General features: G+C 52.2%; 6 protein-coding genes across 6 annotated transcripts; 3 read left to right on the top strand and 3 right to left on the bottom strand.

The window, feature by feature from the left end:
* Nucleotides 1-949: 949 nt before the first annotated feature.
* LOC34622571 (ribosome biogenesis regulatory protein homolog) lies at nt 950-2,789 on the bottom strand. Its single transcript, XM_026337479.1, has 4 exons — nt 2,749-2,789; nt 2,285-2,386; nt 1,985-2,129; nt 950-1,492 (listed from the first exon to the last, which is right to left on the bottom strand). The coding sequence occupies exons 1-4, from the start codon at nt 2,787-2,789 to the stop codon at nt 950-952; spliced, it is 831 nt and encodes a 276-aa protein (XP_026193264.1).
* A 925-nt stretch (nt 2,790-3,714) lies between these two features.
* Nucleotides 3,715-5,094, top strand: LOC113147313 (the record flags this gene model as incomplete). Its single annotated transcript, XM_026337467.1, has 2 exons — nt 3,715-3,858; nt 4,153-5,094. Coding segments are annotated over 2 exons (1,086 nt in total), but the record flags the coding sequence as incomplete, so codon positions are not given.
* A 1,551-nt stretch (nt 5,095-6,645) lies between these two features.
* LOC34623897 (pre-mRNA-processing factor 19) lies at nt 6,646-12,615 on the bottom strand. Its single transcript, XM_026337478.1, has 8 exons — nt 12,447-12,615; nt 11,612-11,736; nt 10,847-11,021; nt 9,439-9,883; nt 8,806-9,004; nt 7,944-8,132; nt 7,147-7,370; nt 6,646-6,727 (listed from the first exon to the last, which is right to left on the bottom strand). The coding sequence occupies exons 1-8, from the start codon at nt 12,613-12,615 to the stop codon at nt 6,646-6,648; spliced, it is 1,608 nt and encodes a 535-aa protein (XP_026193263.1).
* A 1,986-nt stretch (nt 12,616-14,601) lies between these two features.
* On the top strand, nt 14,602-16,024 carry LOC34620248 (thioredoxin domain-containing protein 9). Its single transcript, XM_026337477.1, has 5 exons — nt 14,602-14,961; nt 15,140-15,242; nt 15,566-15,591; nt 15,711-15,771; nt 15,957-16,024. Exons 1-5 carry the CDS (start codon nt 14,602-14,604, stop codon nt 16,022-16,024), a joined length of 618 nt encoding a protein of 205 aa, XP_026193262.1.
* A 5,432-nt stretch (nt 16,025-21,456) lies between these two features.
* On the top strand, nt 21,457-22,785 carry LOC34620246 (pre-mRNA-splicing factor 38). The gene has a single exon (XM_026337475.1). It carries the CDS (start codon nt 21,457-21,459, stop codon nt 22,783-22,785), a length of 1,329 nt encoding a protein of 442 aa, XP_026193260.1.
* Nucleotides 22,786-23,657: 872 nt separating this feature from the next.
* Nucleotides 23,658-24,242, bottom strand: LOC113147314. Its single transcript, XM_026337468.1, has 2 exons — nt 24,110-24,242; nt 23,658-23,866 (listed from the first exon to the last, which is right to left on the bottom strand). The coding sequence occupies exons 1-2, from the start codon at nt 24,240-24,242 to the stop codon at nt 23,658-23,660; spliced, it is 342 nt and encodes a 113-aa protein (XP_026193253.1).
* Nucleotides 24,243-25,654: the final 1,412 nt, after the last annotated feature.

Below are 25,654 nucleotides of genomic sequence, written 5' to 3'. Positions count from 1 at the left end.
CACGAAAAGGCCCTTTAGGCACAACACGAAAAGGCCTCAAGGCACAACACGAAAAGGCCTCAAGGCACAACACGAAAAGGCCTCAAGGCACAACACGAAAGGCCTCGAGGCACAACACGAAAAGGCCTCAAGGCACAACACGAAAAGGCCCTCATGGCACAACACGAAAAGGCCCTCATGGCACAACACGAGAAGGCCCTCAAGGCGCAACACGAAAAGGCCCTTAAGGCACAACACGAAAAGGCCCTTTAGGCACAACACGAAAAGGCCTCAAGGCACAACACGAAAAGGCCTCAAGGCACAACACGAAAAGGCCTCAAGGCACAACACGAAAGGCCTCGAGGCACAACACGAAAAGGCCCTTAAGGCACAACACGAAAAGGCCTCAAGGCACAACACGAAAAGGCCTCAAGGCGCAACACGAAAAGGCCTCAAGGCGCAACACGAAAAGGCCTCAAGGCACAACACGAGAAGGCCCTCAAGGCGCAACACGAAAAGGCCCTTAAGGCACAACACGAAAAGGCCCTTTAGGCACAACACGAAAAGGCCTCAAGGCACAACACGAAAAGGCCTCAAGGCGCAACACCGACCGAGGGGCCCTCCACAGAACAGAGCCTTTTTGGAGGGGGAGGGGAAGGGCACAAGCATGCAGGGGCAGCGCGAAAGCGGGAAGCGCTTGCTTAGCAGCCTAGGGAGCAAACTCCAGCGGCCCTTTTATGCGGCATGCATGCATCAAGAAAGTGTAAGTAGGGGAGTTTTTTTCGTGCTGCTCTGTCAGACAACACAGCCAGCTAGCCCCCCAGTGCTCCAGTGTGCAGGCTCCTTCATTCCCTTCTCCTCCTCCTTTCGCGTCTTTTCCTCATGATAATTATAATCATACTAGTACTATTATTATTGTTATTACTATTACGCCACTACAAAGACAGGAGGATCGATCGCCCGACGGCTCTCACCGGTGCAGCAGTTCTTTGAGTTCTTCTTTGCTCTTGTTTCTGTGCTTCTTTTGCGTAGAAGACAGCAAGGGCACGCCAGGGGGTAAACGTGCACTGCCAGAGCCGCCCTTTAGGACGGCTCGCGCGGCTCCCCTCCCTGCTTGAGCCTCCGCTGCGTTCCGCACTTCCCGCAACTTCTGCTTCGCCTTTTGCAGCTCGCGTTGCTGTTTCTCCTTCTTGAAGGGGTCTTCCACCACTCCCGCGGCAGCAGCAGCAGCAGCAGCATCCGCAGAGGCTACCCGCTTCCGCTTCTTCCCCCCAGCGGCTGCCCCTGCTGACGCATCCTTAGTCTTGGCGGTTCTGCTGTGCAATGTTACGGCGCCTTTCTCCTCAAGCACACCCTGCGCCTGTCTCTGAATAGCCTTAAGGCCACGTGGTCCCCAACGAGGTACCCAGTCTTTCACTTCTTCACTCCACACCAGACGAGATCGCTTCCGCTTTTCAATGCCTTTCGCCTTGGCAAAAGCTTCCCAACGCGTCAACGGGCGCGAAGACGGAAGCTGCAGCCGCAGCACACGCATGCGCATCACGCGAAGCACCACGAGTCGGCGAAAGCACCTCCTGCCTGCACGTGGAAGAATACATTATACATAGATGTATATATCTATATACATGTATTCACTCCACAACAATGCGGCATCCCCGCTCGAAAAAGCAGCTACTCTTACACCCTCCAGCGCAGGCAGGCAGACAGGCAGGCAGGCACCTAGCCAGCTAGACAGGCAGGCAGCTCGACAGTTAGACAGGCAGACAGATATTCTTACAGCACGCCCTAAACATGACCTCAGGAGAGCTAAAGCGCCGATATCATCAACACGCATGCAGCCCGACAGCCTACGAATACCCGATTTGAAGGAAACGCGATTCACCGATAATATATATACATATATATGTATATATGTATATATATATACATATATATGCGAAAAATCCGCTGCTGCCACGATCTGCGCAAGTAGAAGGCCAGCCCTTCCACTGTGCCTCCTACCTACCTTTAGAGTTCGAGGAAAGCGCAGAGTGTCAATCTTGGGTAGGGGGGGCAGGTAGACAAAAATGCCGTCATCTGATGCCTCCCGCGGCAAAGAAAAGAGCTTCCGCACGAACAGCTCCGCACAGCGCTGCGTGTTTTCCTCCAGACTGCAACATACATAAAGACACACACACACACACAGACAAAATCGAGATCCACACACTCACAGAGACGTACATACACCAGGGGCCGCAAGCCCGACCAAAAACCAAAATTCCTGCGGCACCTGCATGCCATAAGGTCCTGCCTTGAAAATGCTTACTCTGTGGAAATCTCGAGAGGAGATATGTCGGTAGCGATGAGATGATGCAGATGATACGTCAATCCGTCTGCTTCCGTGGGTGCCTCTGGAAGGACTCGACCGCTGCAACAGCAGCAGCCAACTCACAGCACGACACTCTGCATCTGATTTCGCGCAAAAGCACCGGGCACAGCTGGAACGCTACTACAAGCAGCGCGTGCAGCCACGCGGTGTGCGAGGAATTCCTCTGAAGGAAGGTTCGTCTCGAGGTGTCTGCGAATTTTTATCTGTATCTGTATCTGCATATTAATGTGTGTACATGCATTTGCCTGTCGGTCTGCATGCCCGTGTATCTGCCTCGCTGTGTGTTTGTCTGTAAGTCTGTCTGCAAGTTTAGAGGAAGGAAGGCATCTGAAGCCTCTCCTCGCCCCCCTCCAGCGTTAGTGCTAAAGCAGAAGACGCCTCTCGAATCCCCCAACGCTTACAGACTGGCGATATCGACGGCCAAGGGGGCGTTGGCTGTCATTGTATTGCGGCAGTGGCTCGAGAAAAGCTGCAATGGCTCGAAAAAATGAAATGCCTTCACGTTGCTCTGCAGAGGCTTAGAAGGAGCCGCGGCGGTACCGTGCGGCAGGGAGACTGTCGAAGCGCTCGGGAGGTTCTGCCTGCTTGCTCAAACTGCAGCCTTTAAAGCCTGAACGTGTCTGAAAGAAGAGAACCTCCAGAAAGCTGAATTTGTCTCAACAAGGCATTAGCCGCCGTCAGCGCAGTGTCTGTCCGTGTGGGGCCTCTCTGGCGGTGGTTTGTGTGCTCCTGCTGCCTCGAGTCGAGCCGATCGAAAGCTTTGTGCAGTAATACCTTCTGGTTTATGCTGCTGAAAAACAATTCATAAATAAATACAACGCGAAGTCGGAAATCGAAGAGGCAGCAGCCACGGAAGGGCAGTAGAAAAGGAAGATTCCCGCCGCAGACTCAAGAGGGGCCCCCCTCTCTCTGACTGCATGCGGGGGAGGGGGGGGCCCCCAGCCCCAGCCCCCCTTCTCGCCGCTGCCGCCGCTGCTTTTTTCGACAGCATCACTGCTGCATGCATGCATTTACGCATATGCATTTACGCGTAGGCATGCACATATACTTGTAGGCAATCCTTTAGTGTGCACATGCGATACGCGAGTGTGGACTTTGTTTCTGGATTCTGAAGAGGCAGACTGGCGAGGATGCCGCGCAGTTTTTGAAGCCGCGCATGCAGGAGCTCTCCGATATCTGCCACGGCTGCAGCTGCACATCGCAGCTGCCTCTCAGCAATGCGGGGGGTGTTGTGCAGCCGCGTCTTCCTGCCGCTTCGGCTGCAGAGGGGTCCCTCATTGAGGAGGCTGCAGCTGCTTTCGCAGGCTGAGCAGCGGCGATCCTTCTCGCAGCAGCAACATCGACCTGAGGCTTGCGCAAGCAGCAGCAGCAGCGAGCGGCACAGCAGCAGCGGCGTGGGGATTGCTGCAAAAGTCTTTTTGAGTGCTTGTTCTGCGTATGGCATCTTCTGGGAGTGCCGCAGACGTCGCATTCTGAACCACGAGCTGCCAGAGCTGCGGCGTCAGTTCGAAGGAGCATCTGCAGAAGGTTCAGAGGACGCCGCCGGTAGACACGCTGCACAAGCAGGATCCTTCTACGGGAAGCTTTGGGGATGGGCAACAGACTACTTCATCGAATGCAGTCTGGATTCAGGTGATCTCTTGTTTCTGCGGCGAGATCTCAAGACGCTCTCCCCCTTCGCCGCACTCGCGCTCCGCATGCAGCGGCTGCGCAGGGCGCAGCCTTTTGACGAAGTCGCCTTCCTTCTGCAGCAGCAAGGGCGACGCTTCGTGGTGTCTGTACACCCCAAGGGCGGTCTTGTCTGCACTCCGTATGCGGAAAAACTAGCCACAGACAGATATGACTTAGTGGCGGCTCGCAGACTGCGCTGCACGGCTGCAGTCCGTCATCGCATACAAGAGACTCTTAACCGCGCTCTTCACAACAGCAGCAGCAGCAACAGCAGCAGCGACAGCAGCAACAACAGCAGCGAAGGAAGTGCCGCGGATGCAGAAGCGAGAAGCGGCGAGAGCAGCCTGTGCTTCGCGTCTTCCCGCGTTTCCTCGCTGTATTCTGCCGCAGTTAGCTGCATGCGCAGGTGGGGCCTTGTTCGGGGTGTTGAAGAGACTGGCTATGTGCTTCTCCTGTCTGTACGCCACGCTGCTGGCGAGGTGCTGCTGCAGCGATTGAAGGAGCTTAGAGAGAGCATCACTGGCTTACCGACTGAGCCGCTTAGAAAGCAGCAGGATCAGCAGCAGCAGCTGCAATTGCCTTCTCGCCGCTTCGAGGCCGTTCAGGAGCTAGATCGCATGTGCGAATCGCTTGACGAGGCGCAGGCAGAATACGCCAAGGCTATCACGCATCTCAGCTGCAAAGGCAGCAGCTGCTGCAAGCCTCGCAGCACAAGCTGCAGCAGATACCTCTCGGCAGCGGAGTTTGCGGTGCAAGTGCTGCAGGCAGCGTCTCTGCTGCCAGCGCAGCCTCCCGCGTGGCAGTGGATCGTGGAAGATCTGCTGTCGCTTGATTACTTGCTGCCGCAGCAGCAGCAACAGCTGGAGCAGCAACAGCTGGAGCAGCAACAGCAGCAGGAGAAGCCTCCGACACTTCATCAGCAGCAGCTCGATGCAGCAAGGGAAGCGCTGCTGTTAGCTCCGCGCATGGGGCCTCTACTCTTCATAAGGGATGAATTTACTGAAGGCGCTTCGGCATTTAGATGTGGCATGAAGGAATACACAGACACGCAAGAACGAGCCAAAAGACGTCAATAAAGTGTAACAGCAAAACGCGGTGTTCGCAAACTCCTTACACGCAAAATCATTTTTGACTCTTGCACACTCTACGGCGCGCAGCAAGTCGTAGTAATAATTCATTTTAGCGAAAAAGGGAAACGGGTGCAGTGGGAGGGGGGGAGCCAAGACCAGGTGGTTTATAGTTAATGCAACGTAAAGCATGCACACCACGTGAGGGGAGTAAGAGAGGCCATCAGCAGTCAAAAGCATGTGTGTTTTAGAAGAACGCCGTGCCAAAGGCAAACACACAAACAGACACACAGACAGACAGACACACACACACACAGACAGACAGACAGACACACACACACACACAGACACACACACAGACAGACACACAGACACAGACAGACAGACACAGACAGACAGACACACACACACAGACAGAAAGCAACAGAGAGAAAGAATCCCTGATCACACTTATCTCTGAGCCTAGCCCAGAGCGAAGGAGCCGTCAACACTGCGAGGTTCAAATGAGCGATATGTTTAAGGTGGACACAGAGACGCGGTGTCAACATTTACAGACATCTTTTCCCTAGCCTTTCCTTCAAGAAGCCCTCCTTTCACTCTCTCTCTCTGCCCTTTGAGATAATTTAGTCAGTATTTCAGTGCGTTGCGCCTTTGATGCAGTGCACTGTGTCTCTCAATCTCCCCCTCCCTTTCTCAACTCGTCTTCGTGACTCCTGTGCCGCCACCCCACCCTTTATCAACACCCCACCCTCTATCAACACCCCCTCTTCGGGGCACCAATTCGGGAGCTGTTTCTCCCCTCACGCAATTCTTGCTACTCCCCTAACTTTGCCGCCTTCCGTTGTCTGTCTGTCAGCCTCCTCTCTACCTCTCTGCTACTCTTCCTGGCCGCTCTGTCTCTCTCTCTCTCTGAATTTCTCCCTCCCTGACCCACCCCGAGAAACACGACTCCACGAGAGCACCGCAACCCCCCGTACCCTGATGTCTTTCAGGCTATTATTCCCCTCGAAACAAAGCGCCAGCGCGGAAAAAGGCGCATGTCGAAAATTGCGCCTACTACTGCCGTAAGGCGCTCAGAAGCTAAAGGCCTCCTTACTGCTGCAGAAGGGGGGTATATCCCACGAAGCAGTCCTCTTGCTGCATGCGCAGCGAGAGACAAGACCTACCCCTAAAAGTTGCTTTGGCACGTCACCTGCCGTCGGCAGGCTGCTGCTGCCCGCCGTAGAGACACACACACACCCTTATCCTTCCCATAGATACGAGCAGCACCGTTGCAGCGCAAAATGTGGCGTTTAAACTCTTCTCGATGTCTCTGTGCCGAGCCGAGCCAGGCAAAGCTGAGTCTGAGTGATCGCGCTCCTACCTTCTTCCCAGTGATCGTGCAACACGCATGCAAAGATGTCTCTGCATGCAGGCGGCGGCATGCATGCAGAGACATCTTGCATGCCACCACTAGAGGGGGGCGCAAAAAGCGCCAGAGTGTGCATGCACGCATGCATGCAGGCGGGCCTGCCTGCCTGCCTGCATGCTTTCGCACATACGACACACCATCTGCTTCACTTAGGCATCTTGCTTCAGCTCCCAAACCTTCACAGTTTTGTCCATAGACGCGGTAAGGAGCATCTGCTGCCCCTCGACGAACCTGTGCCCACGCAGCCAAATAAATGTATAAAATATATATATTTATGTACATATATATATACATACACATACACATATACAACATACAGATATACATACACACACATACATACACAAATACAACATACACACATACATATACGTATGCAACATACATACTGATATACATACCCATCCCTACACATATACCTACAGACCCATACACACGCGAAGCTTTGCCACTGTAATACGTGTATCTAAGTCTATTCAAGAAATCGAACAAAAACTAGCAGGGGAGACAGACGCGGTGCCTCTCTCTGGGGAAGTCTACAGCACGCACACCATTCCACAAGCCGCCCCTGCCGCAGGCAGCATGCGCAAAGCACCGCTTAAGAAGTGTTTATCTGCTCTTTTTGCAAAGGTGTGGCAACAAGCGCTCACGTGCAGTCCATGACGGCGTCTGTGTGACCTTGCAAGGATGCCACTGAAGACGCATGTGCTCTGCTCTCAAAATTGTAGAGCTGCACAACTCCCGTAGAAACGCAAGCGGCAACAAACAGCCCAGAATGATCGAAAACAGCAGACGTCACTGCGTCCTTCGTCCCCTCAGCGCCGATCTGCAATGTCTGAAAGGCTGCCGACTTCCTTAAATCCCATAAACGAACCTAAAGAGAACATCCAAACAAAGCACCGCATACCAATGGACAAACGTGTTCTATAAATACATACATACCTATATATATATGTATATATATTGAGGACGGTCCACGTATTCTGTAATTACATACTTATTCATATATATACATTTATGTACATATATAGATATATACAGACATAGATATTAAAGACGGTCCACGTGTTCTATAAATACATACCTATATATACATACATATATACATGAATATGAATATATATAAATATTCATATATATTCATGTACATTTATGTATTTATATATATTTATATTCATATATATGTATATGTATACATATTCGTATATATTAACATATATTTATGTACATATATAGAGATATTAAAGAAGGTCTACGCTGGCAAGCACGCATGCATGCAAGTATGCCAAAGAGAGCCTCGCTTCTTAAAAGCGTGAAGCGCATGATGCGATGAGGGCACCTCACAACTCGGAAAAACATTTCTTTCCTCCGTTTTTTTCCCTCCCCCTCTTCCCTTCCCTTCCCTTCCCTTCTTCCTGCTCCTGGACGTGGGAGCCGCGCGGCTTACCGAGCCGTCGAAGCTCGCTGTCGCAAGATAGTAGCCGTTCTCAGAGAAAGCAAGCTTGCTGATCTTGGCAGGATGCCCCTGCAACGCGGCTCGCTGCTCCTGTGCCTTCATATCCCATATGTAGACGCTACCATCTGCTCCACCAGCACCAAGAATCATTCCATCAGGATGGAAGCCGACAGCAGTGTACTGCAGCGCACAGAAGCCAACATCCGCAGGCAGCCAAGACGCATGCATGCGCATGCAACAACACACAACAACACCCTAGGAAACAGCATGCAGCATCCTCTTGAAAACGACATACACACACACGCATACTGGAGAGATTAACGAGACACAGCGAAACTTCACAAATACGCTGCAGACACAGCCATCGTACGAGAGACACACAGACGTCGACAGGCAGTAGCTGAAGGTTGTGTGTGTGAGTCCCCTCCACCCCCCCCCCCGCAGCTATACAGACATGCCCAACATGCATATTACGCAGAGATATCTAGTAAGTATTTATGTACTCATATACATATATATCTCTACACATATCTAAACAAATGCGAACGTTGATTCAGCTATGGAAAAAAAATTTTTTGTAGGCACGCAAATGACACTTTTAGAAAGGTCCCTTGATAGATACGTGGACAGATATATATATGTATATGTATATATGTATATATATACACATATAGATGGAAATACAAACAATTACATCACGTGTAAAGAAAACGAATGCATGACAGATCAAGAGAGGGCATAAAGAGAGCGGCCTAAGGAATCGGCGAAGCCGCAAGGGGCGATATACGCAGGCATGCAGGAAGGCGCCATTGCACAAAAAGGCTCGCAAAATATCGATTTTTAGAATTTTTACCTGGCAAGCAAGGTCTTTATGGACCCTCAAGTACCGCCCTTCTTGAATATTGATGAACGCCCACGTTCTGTCGGAGGCTACGGAGGCAAAGTAGTCTCCTAGCGGATGCAGCGCCAGTGCACACACCTCCCCACGCTGTCTCCTGAAGGTAACGGCATTGCTGTACGAGCTGCTGAAGTCGAGAGAGCCACGCCATATTCTGCAGCGAAGGCAGCACACGTAACGCAGGTTTCGCATGTGTCTCCTTTCGAAGCTGTCTCCAGCCTTCTTGCTGGGGAGCACAACAACCACAGGAAGAGAGAGGCTACTTTTTCTGTCTCCTCTCTCTGTATGTGTGTATGTGGGTGTGTAAATCTTTCTCTTTCTTTCTCTCTGCCTTCCTGTCCGGTTTGCGCCGTAAAGCGGCGCTTTCTCCCCTCCCCCGGAAGAAGACGTGTTATTTCGCGTCTTCTCGTCTCCAAAAGCACAGCCTCTCTCGCATTCAGCAGCCACTCAAGACAAGCCTTCTTGTGCTTTTATCGCGCGTATCAAGAACTGGTGTCACACACGATGAACCCCCATCTCCCCTCGCCTCCGCCGTCTCCTTTCCCTTTTCTTGCTTCAAAAAAATCATGCCCCCAAGCCTCTTCTTACTTGCAAGTCTTGTCATCGGAAGCGGTGACAAGGACAGGCTCCTGCGAATGCAGCAGGAAGTCTCTGCAAGGCTTCGCGTGAGCCTGAAGCTTTTCGAGCTGCTTCTGTTTCTGCAAGTCAAAGAAGACAATAGCACCGTCTGCACCGGACGAGACGGTAATAACTTCGCCCTTCTTGAGCTGCGCCTCCCCATGCCTTGCAGAATTGCCCCCATCTCCGCTGCTGTTGCCGCTGAAGACGGCAGCAAGGCGAGCCGCATTGGTGTCTGCCGTCACACGAAAAACCCCACGAGCTGAGGCGGAGTGCAGAGGCAGAGTCAATGAGCAGCTCAATTTAGAAGCGAGAGACGCATGCGAAAAGAAGCCAACTGGCTTCCTCTTCTTTCGCTGCGTGAGCAGCTGCCGCGCCAAGGCTTGCATTTCTTCCAAAAGCTCCTCCTTTATTCCTGATATATACATACATACATATATGTAGATAATATATATATATATAGATAATAAATATATACATATATATATAGATAATATATATACATATATGTAGATAATATATATATATACATATATATAGATAATATATATACATATATATAGATAATATACATACATATAGATAATATATATACATATATATAGATAATATATATACATATATATAGATAATATATATACATATATATAGATAATATATATACATATATATAGATAATATATATACATATATGTAGATAATATATATATATATATATAGATAATATATATATATATATATATGTATATATAGATAATATATATACATATATGTAGATAATATATATATACATATATATATATAATATATATATATGTATATATAGATAATATATATACATATATATAGATAATATATATATGTATATATAGATAATATCTATACATATATATAGATAATATATATACATATATATAGATAATATATATACATATATATAGATAATATATGTATGTATACATATACACATATATACAGATACATATATATACAGATACATATATATACAGATACATGTATACATACATATACATAAATACATATATATATACATATACATATATATATATATATCTATCTACCTATATATATATATATATACATCCCGCACAAATTGCACACACATCGCCCCACAGACCCCCCTATGCTTCTTAGTAGAAGCTCTCAAAGGCAACACCCCACAGCCAATGCATACGTGTCTCGCACGCCTACTGCGTGGCTAGCCTCCCGCTTGAGAATGCAAAATACACTTATGGGATTGCAAGCACGGTATACCCATTTAATAGGCGACAGAAGAAAACGCATCGGGGAGAAAGCCTCTTTCAGAGACAGAGAGAGAGAGACAGACACCAAGACAGCGTGGTCTTAGACTGCCTACCCATATCCGCATCTACAGCAGCGTCAGCAGCTGCGGCAGAGCGCTGCAGCTGCAGCACAAGCTGCTGCTGCTGCTGCAGCTGTTGCTGCGCTGCATCCCTCTCCTTCAAAAGTCTTGCAATGACACGCGTTGCCGCATCTTGTTGATACAGAGCATGCGCCAGCTGCTTCCTGACCTGTGGCAAGACACCACCAACCATCGCACACACACACATGAACACATACAGAGACAGAGAGAAAGTTCCCCCATGCATAACATGCTCTAAGACAGCGCGCTGCTACAACAAGAGGGGAGCAGCATGAACAAGAGAAGCTACAACAAGAGGGGAACTGCACCAACAAGAGCAGCTACAACAAGAGGGGAACTGCACCAACAAGAGCAGCTACAACAAGAGGGGAACTGCACCAACAAGAGCAGCTACAACAAGAGGGGAACTGCATCATCAAGAGCAGCTACAACAAGAGGGGAACTGCACCAACAAGAGCAGCTACAACAAGAGGGGAGCAGCATGAACAAGAGCAGCTACAACAAGAGGGGAGCAGCATGAACAAGAGAAGCCACAACAAGAGGGGAGCAGCATGAACAAGAGCAGCTACAACAAGAGGGGAGCAGCATGAACAAGAGAAGCCACAACAAGAGGGGAACTGCACCAACAAGAGCAGCTACAACAAGAGGGGAACTGCACCAACAAGAGCAGCTACAACAGGAGCTACATCAACAACAACAAAGACTGCATGAACAACACCAGCTACAACAATAGCAAACCTGCTCGAGATGTGTCTTGAGAGAGAAAGCCTCAGACATGAGAGCATCCCATTCCGTTTGGAGACAGCTTAAGAGACCAGGGATAGAGGACGCAGAGAGAGGTCGAGGCTTAATTGTCGGATTTGCTGCAGCAAAAACAACAGCAAGAATAGCAGCAACAGCAACAGTAGCAGCACCAGAAACGGTGGCAGTGTCAAGGATCTCCTTCGCCCGGCAATAAAACTCGCACGGAAAAAACTGAGGCAGCTAATAGCAAACAACAGCAAAAAGCAACAGCAAAAAAACGACAGCAAACAACAACAAAAACAACAGCAAACAACAACAAACAACAGCAAACAACAGCAAACAATAAACAACAGCAAACAACAGCAAACAACAGCAAACAACAATAAACAACAATAAACAACAATAAACAACAGCAAAAAAACAACAGCAGAAAAACAACAAAAACAACAGCAAAAAAACAACAGCAAACAACAACAAAAACAACAGCAAACACCAACAAAAACAACAGCAAACAACAATAAACAACAACAAACAACAGCAAACAACGACAAACAACAGCAAAAAAACAACAGCAAAGAGCAAACGACAGCAAGAAACAATAAACAACAACAAACAATAACAAACAACAGCAAACAACAATAAACAGCAATAAACAACAGCAAACAGCAATAAACAACAGCAAAAAAACAACAACAAAACAACAGCAAAAAAACAACAGCAAACAACAACAGCAAACAACAACAGCAAACAACAACAAAAACAACAGCAAAAACAACAGCAAACAACAGCAGACAGCAAACAACAGCAGACTGCAGTGCAATAAGAATACTTTTGATTTCGATGAGATCCTGCGTTTGCAGTTGCAGGCCGGTGACTGGGCATTTGCCATTTGCGGCGAGGTGTTTTTGAATGAGGCGCTTTTCATAAATTAAATTTGTTGTGGGGCAGAAGACAGCCTCCTCTGGCACCTCTCCAGTAATCGCGCACACCAACGACATCCTGCAGCTCAGACGCAGGCAAAACCTGCAGGAAGTTTTAACTAGGAGTGCATTCCGCTGCGCTGTTGAGGAGGATTCACGGTGCCAGAGGAAATAGACACATACATACGCATGCACGGACGAAGCCCTTGTATCAGCAAGAGAAACAGGGAAAGCGGAAGAGGCAAGTGTCGCTCATGTTCAGCGCCTGAAGACGCATGCGCATGCGCATGCGCATGCGTCTTCAGGCAGCGCGAGCCATTCTCCGAGAGACAGCTGGCGAGAGAAAAAACAGAAGACTCCTCAACGCCTCTCGGAATGGGCGCTCAACGCGAGAAGCCTCAAATTCGGCTTGTCTATGCAGTTCCCTTCCCCCCTCCCCCCCCGTTCGTCCCTAAAAGGCAGCAAATCAATGAGAAAAGCCTCCCCTCGACCCTTCCCTCCGCCCTTCTCCCCTTTCGCATGAGCCTGGCATCGCGCAAGACGAATACACTGCACAGCCGTAGGGAGCTTGCTTGGGGGGGAGCAGGGAGTGCACTGTGTGGAGGGGGTAGCAGCTACACAGTGCCCCTCCCTGCTGTGTTGGGGGATGCTGCGTGGTGGGAAGGAAGGAAGACAGACAAACAGGGAGAGAAACAAAGACGCAGCAGCAGGCAGCGGCAATAGCAGAGAGAGAGAGAGGGAAAAAAGCCCTTCTTTATATATATATGTATACATATATTTGTAGATATATATAAATCCCGCCCTCTTTCTGCTCCTAAGGCTACTGAGAATTCTCTAGGTCGCCGTTCAACCTTCATGCGCTTGAGCAGCAGCAGCAGCAGCAGCGCATGCGCTGCTGCAACAGCAACAGCCTCTTCTCCCCTAACGCTGTGATAACGGCCAGACAGCCGTAAGCGGGAGTGGGCCCCCTCGGCGCCAGAGATAACTGCGGATGGCTCTCGTGGGGGATGCGTAAACACGCCTCTCACCTGAGAGAGCAGCAGCAGCAGCGACGATCCTGCGAGAATCAGAGCGCTCATGCACGCGAAGCTCCTGAAACGAAGAGCCTTTGAGGTATTGGGGGAGTTGCTGCGCTAAACAGGCGCGATTCAGGGCAGTTGCTGCGGCTGCGGCTGGAAGAGGTCGCGTTTCCCTTGACCAGAGACTCTCCTGCAGCGATCAATGCCAAAGAAACTGTTTTTCTGCTGCATGCATGCACGCGCCCTCGCCATCCGTGGCTGCGCTGACTTTCCGACGAGCTCCCAAGCAGGGGGGCTGCCGCTTTTGCTCTGCGCCGTGTTGCATGCAGCGTGGCTGCTGCTGCTGCTGCTGCTGCTGCTGCTCAAGCGGCAGCGGCCTCCAATGTCAATTTGGGAAGACACAGGAGCGTCCTGCATGTCTAAATGGTTGATCTGTAGCAATTGCAATCCTTAGAGAGAGAAAGCGCTCGTGCGGTGTCATCGGTGGCGTTCTGGCGCCCTTGCGGCTCGCTGCAGTGTACAACCACCACAAAGCTGCAACTGCGCGCGCAGGTGCAGAAAAAGGACTCCTTGTGTTCCACAAAAATCTTGCGAGTATCAAAATAACAGGGAAATATTTATTTCTGCTCATCACAAACTCAAAAGCGGCGCGCCTAGGTGCCACTCCTCCTTGCCCGTCCTCCCTGCTTCTTCCTACCTGCATTTAGTGAGTGGGAGAGAGAGAGCGTCTGTGTCTGTGTCTGTCTGTGTGTGTGCGCGGACTCGTATACCCGTGTTTGTGTCTCTGTGTGTCTCTTGGGCTTCCCGAGAAGACACCGCATCGGCGGCAGAAGGCGCAGTGGCACCTGCAGACGCAACTTGCGGAGTCTCACCGTCAAGCAGCACGCGCACACATAGACACACGCACAGAAGCAGCCCATCGGTCTTAGAAACCGATAGACTCTGTTCAGGGGCATATACAGACGGCCTCTGCAAAAAGGCACTGTGGCAAAGCTCTCAACGCACTCAGTTTCTTTTTTTTAAAAAGTTTCGCCACGTTTGAGCAATGGCCACCAACAGGCAGTCCGGCACTTCTCTGATAGAGAAGAAGGTGGAGGAACAAGTGCTGCGGGCTCTCCAGGAAAAGGAGGCTGCCCTCGATGCAGCCATTGAAGAGCAGCATCGGCAGCAACAACAGCACCCACGCGATTTTGATGACGAGGAATTAGAGCGACTTCGGCAGCAAAGGAGGAAGCAAATGCAGGAGCAGATGCAACACCTACAGGATGGTCACGGGACTGTTACTGAGCTCCATGACGAAAAGGAGTTTTTTTCGCTGGCTAAGAAGACTAAGCTTGTCGTACGCCTTCCGAACCACCCCACGCCGAACCAGCCCCTCTCCACGTGCATGTGCTGCAGTGTTCTAGTTGTTGTTATCGTCGTCGAGTAGCACTGCCCGTCTCTCAGTCTGTCACACACGAGACTGCTCTCTCCCGTCTTAGAGGCGTGCAGGCGTCTTGCCCCCGCAAAACGCGGCTGTGTAGGAGGGATGCCGCTGTTCGCTGTGCGCATAGGTGTTGCTATTTTACCGGCCCTCTTTTAAGCTGCACGAACAGGTGTTGGCTCTGTGGCGAGACTTCAGTCGCAAACATCTGTCCATCAGAGTTTGCGCTATCAACGCGGAGAAGGCCCCTTTCCTCACGGATCGTGAGCTGCCACTTCCGTGTACCTAGAGACTCTAGAAAAGTATCTGTTGGAGAAAGGGAGGGAGAAACGCCTCGGTGCTGCGCAGACGCTTCCAGAGACTCTCTCTTTAATTGCCTTTCTCGCGTCTCCGCTCGCTGGAAGGTGTGCTGCTGCCGTCTGCGTAGCACGAAAGACTAGAGAGGCAGCTATCTCTCGATGCGAGGCAACCTAAAAAGGGGGAAGGAAGGAGGGAGGGAGGGGAGCTACCAACGGTGTTCTCGATACATATATACATATATATATATATATGTAGCTATATATGCCGAGGGTGTGTGTTGCATCAGGCCTGAAGATCTGGTGTCTGCCGACGGTAAGCTGTTACGTCTTTAGGGTGGATATGCAGCAAATTCGACGTAGTTTCATGTTCCCTTTTCTTCTCCCCAGACGCTGCATGCAAAACATGCTCTGAACTTGGGTTGCCTCCCGCAGGCAGTACTCGTGCGAGATAGCCAGACGCAACATTCAATCGTTGGGCTTGACGAAGTTGGAGGTAAGGCGCTATAAGTTTCGCTCCCTGTGTAGCTCGCCTCCGCAATATTTCGCTAGACATCTCTCTTCCACCCCACGACGACATTCCTCGCCTTGCTCTCCCCCTGCGGCAGTGACAGCAAATCCACGGCTCCTCCCTCTAGCGTTTCGTCTTCACACTCTCTCTCCGTGGCTGTCTCGTTGTAGGCGAACGCTTGAGTCTCTCGGAACTGGAAGACGCCATGAGGAGACATAAAATGCTGCCTCCTGAATAGAGAGAGAGAGAGAGAAAGGCAGAGAGAACCAGGGTAAAAGAAATAGAGGGAGAACAAAAAAAGAGGGAGAACAAAAAAGAGGGAGAATAAGAAAAGGGGAGAAAAAACACGAGGGCCCTTCTTTCTTTTGCGAGTGTGGTGTCTGTCGCGAATATCTTTTCTCTGCTGTCACACCAACAACCGTAGCAAGGGAAACACACACTTCTTTAGGGAACGCTTTCGTGTAAGCGTCCTGTTGTGGATGGGAGACGCGTGGGTGGCCAAAAGACTCCACCGCCCTCCCTCCCTAGCTAGCTGGCTAGCTAGCTAGTTAGCCACCCCTCGGCAGCCGATCTAGCCGTTCGTATTGCTATGCAGGTAGTAATGACTGTCACCTAGCGGCACGATGTGCTGTTTCGAAGAGCCTTCCTTCGAACTTGTTGGCAGGAGCCGTATTTGCTTGGCAGTCGAGGCTACAGACGAATGGAAGTTGGTAATCTGGCGAACGTGCCTCCATAATAGAGGGAACGCAGGCACTGCAGTCTCCTCGCAAGACACATGCCGCAGGCTCCCTGTCTTACGCCTGCGGTCTGCCTGCTGCCGTCGCTTCAACGAAAGAGCGACTTTTACGCAGGAAAATCGCCTAGTCAGCCTCTCAGAACGAGACGGACTGCAGAATACTCCCCTCCCCCTCCCCCTCCTCCCCACCACGTCTGCTGCCGAATACTTGTACTGAATAATTGGGGGATTTGTTTAGGAAGGGCGCATCCGCGTATAACTTGGCTATTGGAGACAGTGTTTTGGAGAGATAAAGAAAGAAAAGTCATGAATGTAGAATAGATGCGAAGTATGTACTGCGCGCAAGTGGACAGCCCATGGCACGAGCGCATTTTACACCTGCAACTCCGACTGCCACCCACGAGGCAGCAGCCTTTACGCGTCGCTTCCTACAGCGAGATCAACACTGGGCAGAGCCTCCTCTTTTCCCCCTCTTCCCAACTATTCATGCCGTGCAGCAAGAGCAGCGGCGAGACAGCAGCAACAAGAAGAGCAACGGCGCACTGCTCCACTGTTGCAGGGAGCCTTGTCGCCTCCTGCTCACGAATGCGGCTGCCTTAGCTGCTGCAACTGCGTCAAACGTTGCAGCTCCGCTTCCTCCTCCCGCCCCCAGACGAGACTTCTCGCTTTTTTGTATTTGGTGATGAGCGGCTCCGTGGAGAGGACTAGGGCGGCTTGCCGGCTGTCTTTGCAGCTCCCATAGCGGCAGCCTTTTTCTTGGGAGAGGGAGCGCCTTCTGCAGAGATCGGTGACCTTTTCGCGGCTGCCTCGGCTAATAGGCGCCAGGAGATCTTGCGCGAGTTGCAACACCCCCTCCTCCGTCAGAGGTTCCCGAAGCATGCGCCTGCACTTGTCGTCGTCGCAGCTTCTCGACATGCCGCTCTGCTGCTTGCCGTCACGCCTCAGTCCTAAGAACTCTGCAGCAGCCTCCAGGAGCGCGACTCTTGGATCATCCTCTGCCTCAGATTCTGAGACGCGCGATTCACAGCTGCTGGAGCACGGCGCTTCTTCCGCTCCCCGAGGCTGCTGCTGCTGCAGTGCCTTCGACGCACCTACTTGGCGTCGTTGCCTGAGCTTCCCCACTGCGCGCAGCTTTGCACTGTACGGACGGCGGGTGATCGAGAAGGGAGGAGCTCCCTCGGGGAAGGTGCTGCTGCTGCTGCTGCGCCTGTTGCTCCCCCCCCCGCCACTGTTGCTGCTGCTGCTGCTGCTGCTTGCGCTGCTCTTCCCGCTGTTGCCAGCGCAGCTGCTGCTGCCGTTCGCGCCAGCTCCCAGAGGCTGTCTCCCAGACGCTTCCTGCTGCTGCAGCTTCTGCAGAAGCTCCTGCAGCAAAGAGTCATCGCGTCCAGCTGCAGCAGCGCGTTCCGCGTCTTCTTGACTCGAATGCGAATCGGCGAAAGGCGGAGCAACACTCGCAGCAGCAGCTCTGTCGCCTCTAGAAGTTGCCGCCTTCTGAAACGCCGTGAAGCCTTCGCAGTGAACGTCAAAGACGGCTGCACCCCTCGTAAGACCCCTATCCTTCAGCGCCTTCCACACTCCCCTCTCGTGCTGCTTGTCTCTGCATGCAATAATCGCCGTGCTGCGCAACGCTCCAAGATACAGCTCTGTCTGCTCAGGAAAAGGCAGTGTCTCCTCATGAACACCCCGCACCAACGCGCCTAGTGTATCCAGTCCCCTGCATAGAGGCACTTCCAAAAGAGAAAACGGTAAAAACAAGAGACCATCGCAGCTCCGCGTTTTGCATGTAGTTGGCAGCGCCTCCTCCGCTTCAGAAACGCTGCTGCTAGAGCCGCTGCTGCTAGAGTTGCCGCTGCTGCTAGAGTTGCTGCTGCTAGAGTTGCTGCTTCTAGCGGACGCTCCAGCGCCCTCAGCAGCAGCAACAGAGTCAGAATTGACAGCAGCAGCAGCAACAGAATCAGAATTAGCAGCAGCAGCAACAGCGTCGCTGCTGCTGAAAGCGACCTTCCCTTCTGCACTACTGTGCACCCCCTCCACCGAAAGCCGCTCTCGCTTTCTTTGCCGCTGCTGCTCTTCCTGCCACAGCTTGAAATAGTTGTGGTTGCTGCAGTTGCAGAGGGGAGGCAAGTAACTCAAGACACCCGAATGCGGCAGGGGGAGCTGCGGGAGTCCATGTTGCTGCTGCTGTTGCTGCTGCTGCTGCTGCTGCTGCTGCTGCTGCTGTTGCTGCTGCTGCTGCTGCTGCTTAGCTCCCATGTCTAGTCTGCGACAGTGACGCTGCTCCCAAGTGCGCAGCATCGAATCAGCTGCTTCTTGGTCAGGAGACACGGGGGAGGGGCAGCCTCCTACCACGCCGACTGCAGCAGCAGCTGCTTCTGCACTTGCTGCCGAAGAGAAGCAACTGCCCCCCCCCCCCTCTGCATGCATACCGCTGCTGACGGAAGAAGGCAGCTGCGATGTAGATATCATGTTGACACGCCGTACGCAGTGCGGAATCCTCCTGCGGATACCGTCGCTGCTCAGACAGCTGCATGCCGCCTCGTCAGGAGCATGCCCTCCTCCTGCTGCTGCAGCATTATCATGAGCTGCGCAGCAAGGCACAGTTTGAACTGCTTCAGGATTGTGAAGAAACTCCCAATAATCGCCGAAGGAAGCCACAGGGGCAGCCCAAACATGATGCTCCTCTTGCAACTGCTGCAAGAGCCGCTGCAGCGAATCCTCGTGTTGTTGCTGTTGTTGTTGCTGTTGTTGTTGTTGCTGTTGTTGCTGCTGGTGCGACGACTTCCCCCCCCTGCTGCCCTTTGCACCCAGTGGCGGCAACATGTCTTCAGATGCTCCTGCAGCACAAAGCTTCTCATCCTTTTTTCTCTGAAGCAAAAAATCTGCCTTCTCCCTCCCGTGGTGGGCAGTCGATAACCAACACATGCAGCTGCCGTCTTCAGCCTTGCGCTTTCCCGTTGCGTTACACTCGCAACAGCAGCAGCACTTGGAACCATGTTGGGGGCTGCTGCTGTCGTTGTAGGTGGGGTTGTTGTTGTTGCGCCTAATGACAGCGGCAGCCGCCTCTGTCAACGCATACATCTCCGCCTTGGAGACCAATCCTCTTTGCTGCGAAAGAAGCTGCAACGCATCTCCCTGCGCAAGCCAATGCAGCGCCTCCATGCCAAAGGAAGCACCATAATTCCACGATGTAGGAATCTGCAGCAGTTGAGGCTCTTCGGCTGCATGCAACCCTTCCCCAGCGACCTCTTGCAGAGGCTGCTGCTGAGACATCCCAGCAGAGACGAACACACATCCAGACAACAGGCAGTCTAGTCGATGCACGTACATATACACATATATACATATATATGTGTGTGTGTACATGCATGAAAATGTATACATACATGTATAGGCATACATATATATATATATATATATATATATCCATATGAATATATGCATGTATACGTATATATATTTATATGTAATATGTGCACATATACACACATACATACGTGAAAGCACGCATTCATAAATACATAATAAACATATACACATAGATATGGTTCATCCCGCATCAGCGACCCCACCACGTACAACACCCACCCTTCTGCAGCTTCTAATGGCCCCTTTGGCTTACGAGAAGGCGCCTGAGTCTGCGAGGTGCCGTCACAAGCAGAGAAGATCCAACGAACGCCGCACTGCTCAGGCTGCTGCTACTGCTGCTGGTACTGCTGCTGCTACTGCTGCTGCTATTGCTGCTGCAAGCGCTTCTGCCTTTGTTGCTGCTGCTATTGCCATTTCTGCTATCGCCATTACTGGTGCAATTGCTAGTGCTGCTACTGTTAGTGCTGCTACTGCTGCTGCTTTTGCTTGCGCTCATGCTACTACTGCTGCTAGTGGCGTTGCTGTTGCCGCTAGCCGCCGAACTTCCCACCATGCATTCCGAAGGAGACGTCATGATTTAACGCAGAAATGCATCCCCAATCAACCCTGGCAATTGCTGCTGCCTGAGCTGCCTGCCCTTGCCCGTGTTGCATGCAATGCAACATGCAGAGCAGGAGCAGCCGCAGCTCCTGCAGCACCAAGAGTTCGCTGCACGACGGAAAGACACCTGAGAGAATCCCCCCTAGTGTGATTTCGGGAGGAATGCGTGCAATGCAAAGCTTTTCCCGATGTTTTAATGCCTCATGGAGCGGCTGCGTTGCAGGGGCAGCATGCAGCGCCTCCTGCTGCATGCTTGCATGCAGCACAAAGCAGCAGCCGCCGTCGCAGCAGCAGCTGCTGGAAGAATGCAAGCGCTTCTCGCCGCAGAAACTCCCCCCAATATTCCCTTTCTCGTTTGTTTGTAGTTTCTGCGGAGGTACTCTCGCCGTGGTGGCTGCGGCTGTCGCTGCGTTCAAGAGCCGTTGCCTGCATCTCATCTCCTGCTTGCCCATTGCTGCAGCTACTGCAGAAAAGGCGCTTCTTCCTTTCTCTAGGAGGTAGCAGCTGCTGCTCCTCTCGGAAGCGAATTTATTTCACCTAGGTGCTCTATTCCTCTGCAGCCTTCTAACTACAGCAACTGCAGCAGCACCGCCGTAAGGGCCAGAGTGCTGTCAACTAGGCGCTACAGCGCTGTCGTTGGAAACTTCCTCTACCGCCTTTCCTGTGGCATTTCTGTGCGTTTCGCGTCCGTCTGGAGCAATGAAGACTCGCGTGTGGGACGCTAGAAGCAGGCGTGTAGGATGATCGTCAAACCCTTCATCCTCTCAAGCACGACCTCGAATTCAGCAGTGCATGCTTAGATCTTCCTCTGTCTCCCTCTCGCTTTCTTCATCTTTATCCCCGACGCGTCTATTCCAGTCTTGCCGCCGCAGGCAGGCTTTCCCTCTTGCCTGCTCGCGGCGATTCCAAGCTATACGCATTGCTCCTTGGCACTTGCCGTGCAGTGGTGCTCCTGCCAACAAGTGACGATGGCAAACCGCACGGATGTGGCAGCTGTCACCATCCATGGGAAGAACCCGCAATTACTCTTCAGCAGAATCGTGCGACGCAAGGTATACGAGAGCTTTTTCTGGAAGAACGACTGTTTTGCAGCCACTGCAGAAAGCATCGTGGACGTTGCCGTGCAGCTGCAATACGTCGGAGGCACTTACGGAGGCATTCGTACGCCCTCTCCATTTCTCTGCATTGTTTTGAAACTGTTGCAGATTCAGCCGGAGAAGGAGATTATTCTCGAATATCTGAAGCAGGAAGACTTCAAGTATCTCCGGGCAGTTGCGGCGTTCTACTTCCGGCTCACTGCACGTAGCGACGATGTGTACATACACCTCGAGCCGCTGCTAGCTGACTACCGGAAGCTGCGCGTTCGAGAAAGCAGTGGTCGGTTTGTGTTGCGCCATGTTGATGAATTGATTGACGATTGCTTGCGGAAGAATACGCTTTTCGACGTGGATCTGCCGCCTCTCGCTAAGCGAAACATCTTTGTCGACCAGCAGCTGCTGCCAGCAGTGCGCCTCTCTGCACTGGAGGACGAAGTCAACACCGATGGAAACGTCCCCATGACGGAGGCTCAGGCGCATGCGCTGCTGCTGAGCAAACGGCTGCTGCAACAGCAGCAGAAGAAACTGCAGCAGCACGTGCAGCAGCAGCGCAGCAGACAACTGCAGCAGGAGCGAAAGATAGAGGAAGAGAAGCAAGCGCGGCAGTTGCAAGCCGAGACAGCACCAGACGACACACGCGTCAAGCGCCACGAAGAGGTGGACAGAGACAGAGATCGAGAGAGGGAGAGAGAGAGAGAACGAGAGAGAGAGAGGGAGCGAGAACGAGAAAGAGAACGAGAACGAGAGAGAGAAAGAGAGAGAGAAAGAGAACGAGAGCGAGACAGACAGAGGGAAAGAGAGCGAGACAGACAGAGGGAAAGAGAGCAGCGGGGAGAACGAGACACAGAGCGTGACTATGACAGAGGACGGCAGAGAGACAGGGAGAGAGATCACGAGGCGGAGAGTTACAGAGGAAGGGATAAGGATCGACGAGAGCGAGAGAGGCGGGAGCGAGAGAGGCGGGAGCGAGACAAGGAGAAAGAGCATGACAGAGATCGTGATCACCGACGGGAGATCAAATCGGAAAGGGAAAGGCATACAAGTCGAACCGCAGCAGCAGCAAATGGAATTAGCAGCAGCAGCAGCAAGCGAACAATTAAGGAGGAGGTGCCAAGGAGCCATCAGAAGGACGGCGAGTTATCCGTCTCGGAGTGGAATGACATCAGGAAGGATTTAGGCCTTAAGCCCCTAAAACACTAGATGCTTTGGCTCTAGGCAACACATGCGCAAAGGCAGCGTGTTAGATTTGTCTCCGCCGCATGCACACACAGACACATACACAGACACATACACAGACACACACACACAGTGTTGCCGTGGCGGCAATAAGAGAAGCACGCCGCTTCGTTCTGAGAACTCTCTTGGAAGGCGTAGTTGCTGCATGCAGCCCATTCAAGTGAGCGCCTCCCTTTAACGCGGAGGTTGGGGCAGAGGCTGTGCATTTCCTCATGGCAGCCGCCGCGTCAGATAGGAGTTTCACTCTGTGTGCGCAGCAGCAGCCTGCTGCAGGCGCTGCGCATTGTGCTCCGTTCGAGTGGGTGGAAAAACAGCTTCCTGGTTTGGAGAAACAGCGGAGGGGGAGGGGAGGGGCCTACACGTTGCTGGATTGATCTTTCGGTGCCTCTCGCCGATTTCCTAGTTGTGTTTTTTTCTGCTCTTGCAACACACGTTAGTATACACCATTTGACGACTGCTGATGGTGCGGCCAGACGTCGCAGGGCATGCGCCAGACACAGGCGGCTTCCCTGCTGTCTGTACAGCTGCTTCGGTGCCTCTACCTACCGAGCAGCCCGTGCCTGGTCTGACAGCGCTGTTCGCTCTGACACGCGTTACGAAAAAGCACCAAAGCAGTGTATATACATCCATATATATATATACGAGGCTACGATTGCGGCAAAAGTTCATCGCCAGCGTTCGCCTGCCCCCCGCCTTCCTGCCGCGCTGCATCGCCGCAAAATCCGGTTGGCATTGGGGGGGCGGGGGGGAAAGGGGGGAAGATAAGGGAGAAGGGGGCAGGGAGGAGAGAGGGAAAAGTAGCAATACGCGCGTAAGTATACACCACAGCGGCGACTTTACTTCCCAGGCAATGGTACCGAGTTGTCGAGCTCTTCAGGAGGCACTGTTTGTTGCAAAAACTGAAACAGCTGCTCTCGCTGCTCCTGCTGCTGCAATTCTCGCTCTGAAACGGACTGCCTACGCCAATAGCGAATTTCCATTTGCTTGTCGAGGATGGCGGTGCCTGCGGCGATAGTAGTTCCGAGCAAGATGGCCATAGGCATCGCTGAAGAGGGAGTTTCAACGACAGCGCACACATGAGAGCACGCAGATATGCGTGAGATAGGGCAGATTAGTTTTGAATCCGCGTTTCGCAACGGCTACGCCGCTTCCTGCATGATTAATCGGGAGTGCTGGCCAGAAGCAACTCTGGTGTATGTACATGCACTGTTCAGTCGCGCTGCCTCTGCCGCCCAGTGGTGCAGTGCCGCTGCCCTCCCTCCCCCCTCCCTCTCTGACATCGCGTTACCTGCGGAAAAGAATCCAGTTCTCCGATCGAACCGCAATACCAGGAACTTGTACTTGCTGTAGAGTCGCCCCGTGCTAGTGAGCCGGCGCTGCAGGTTGACGGGCAGCGCTTGCCACAACTCGAGCAACACCATCCTGGGAGGAAGCCCCTTTCCCCGCCCTTCTCAGCAGATCTTTTTCTCCAAAAACAATATAAAGACGGCCACAGGGGGGGTTAAGCGGCACATCGACTCATCGTGCCGGAGTGAAGGGGCCTCCCTGCTGATCCAGCCGCGTATAGTAGCGGCCCTTTCCGAACTTGGAGGGGAAAGCGGGGGCGGAAGGGGGTCAAGTGTCTTCCGAAACGGAAACAAAGAAGAGAAGAATAAAGATGAACCGAGAGACACTGGGGAAGCCTTTTGCACGGAAGAACCGTCCAAGGAGGGCCCCCCTTGCTCGCTCGCGCCCAGGCTGGGCGAAACCCCTGCCGTTTCAGCACTCCACGAATCACGAGAAGCTTCGAGCCACAACAGCACCGGAAGGAATTAAGAGCAAATTAAGGCCACAGACGCCGTGCGGCTGCCCTACTGATGCTGTCATCACCGCTAGGCTAGGCAGGCATGAGTTTCCCCCTCAAGGGACCCCCCCAAGTGCTTGGGGCTGCTGTGTGCGCTTCAGGTGGCTTCTCCCTCCCACCCGCGAGCAGGAGGACGGTGCCTCTCATCGTGCTTTTCTGAAGGCGGGTTATTACTCCCTACATGGACGTTCGGGGAAAAATTCATTGGCGCCCTCCCGCATGCATGCGCCGGAGGGAGGCCTCCTGCGCCTCGACCTGCAGACAGTGCACGAAAGAACCGATAATATCACGGGGTACGAACATCCTCCCCATAGTCTGCGTCCACACCGCGCCACAATAGAAGGAAGGCACTCACCTAGGCACGCCAAGCCATTTTCAAAAAAAGAATTGCTGAATGACACGTCCCCTGTCCTCCACACGCCTCGCCTGAGGCGGTCCCTATACACTGCAACGCGCCTGCGGCGCCATGAGAAGGGCTGTCTTCCCTCGCGCTGCGAGTTTTTCGCTGCACTCCCCCTGTCTCGAGGGAAGTTAGAGAAAAAATATTTAGCCCGAGGTAAAAAGTTGTTACAGCGCAAGGCGGTGAGTGGTACAGCGCACGCCGATGCAATGCTGCCTTTGTGCAGCGGCAAGCGGCGACGAAAGCTTTCGTCTTATGGAGGGCTGCTCTAGGCGCCATTTCTCCCGCGTCACTGCAAAAAGTGCTGCCGCTGAAAACTCCCTCCACCAAGGAAAACGATTGCAAACAACCAGCTACTACCCAATACACGCCCCCCTTCCCCTCCCACACAGACCCTGAACACGCCATGCGTCTTTCCCATCTTCCGCACACGAACTTCAAGAAAGAAACCTTGCCTCCAGAGGAGAACTGATCTCCACGACATTCCCTCCCCCTCCCCACCCCCCCGAAGTATCCACACCAGTGAGCGCGCGCGTCTAGAAAAACTATTTCCTGCACGGCATCAACCAACTCATTCTTCTTGCGTGCAC

Source organism: Cyclospora cayetanensis, unplaced genomic scaffold (genome assembly GCF_002999335.1).
Source record: "Cyclospora cayetanensis isolate NF1_C8 unplaced genomic scaffold, CcayRef3 CcayRef3_contig_185, whole genome shotgun sequence".
NCBI lineage: Eukaryota > Apicomplexa > Conoidasida > Eucoccidiorida > Eimeriidae > Cyclospora > Cyclospora cayetanensis.
The sequence above is the reverse complement of the archived record's forward strand: the minus strand, read 5'-3'. Positions and strand labels throughout refer to the sequence as shown.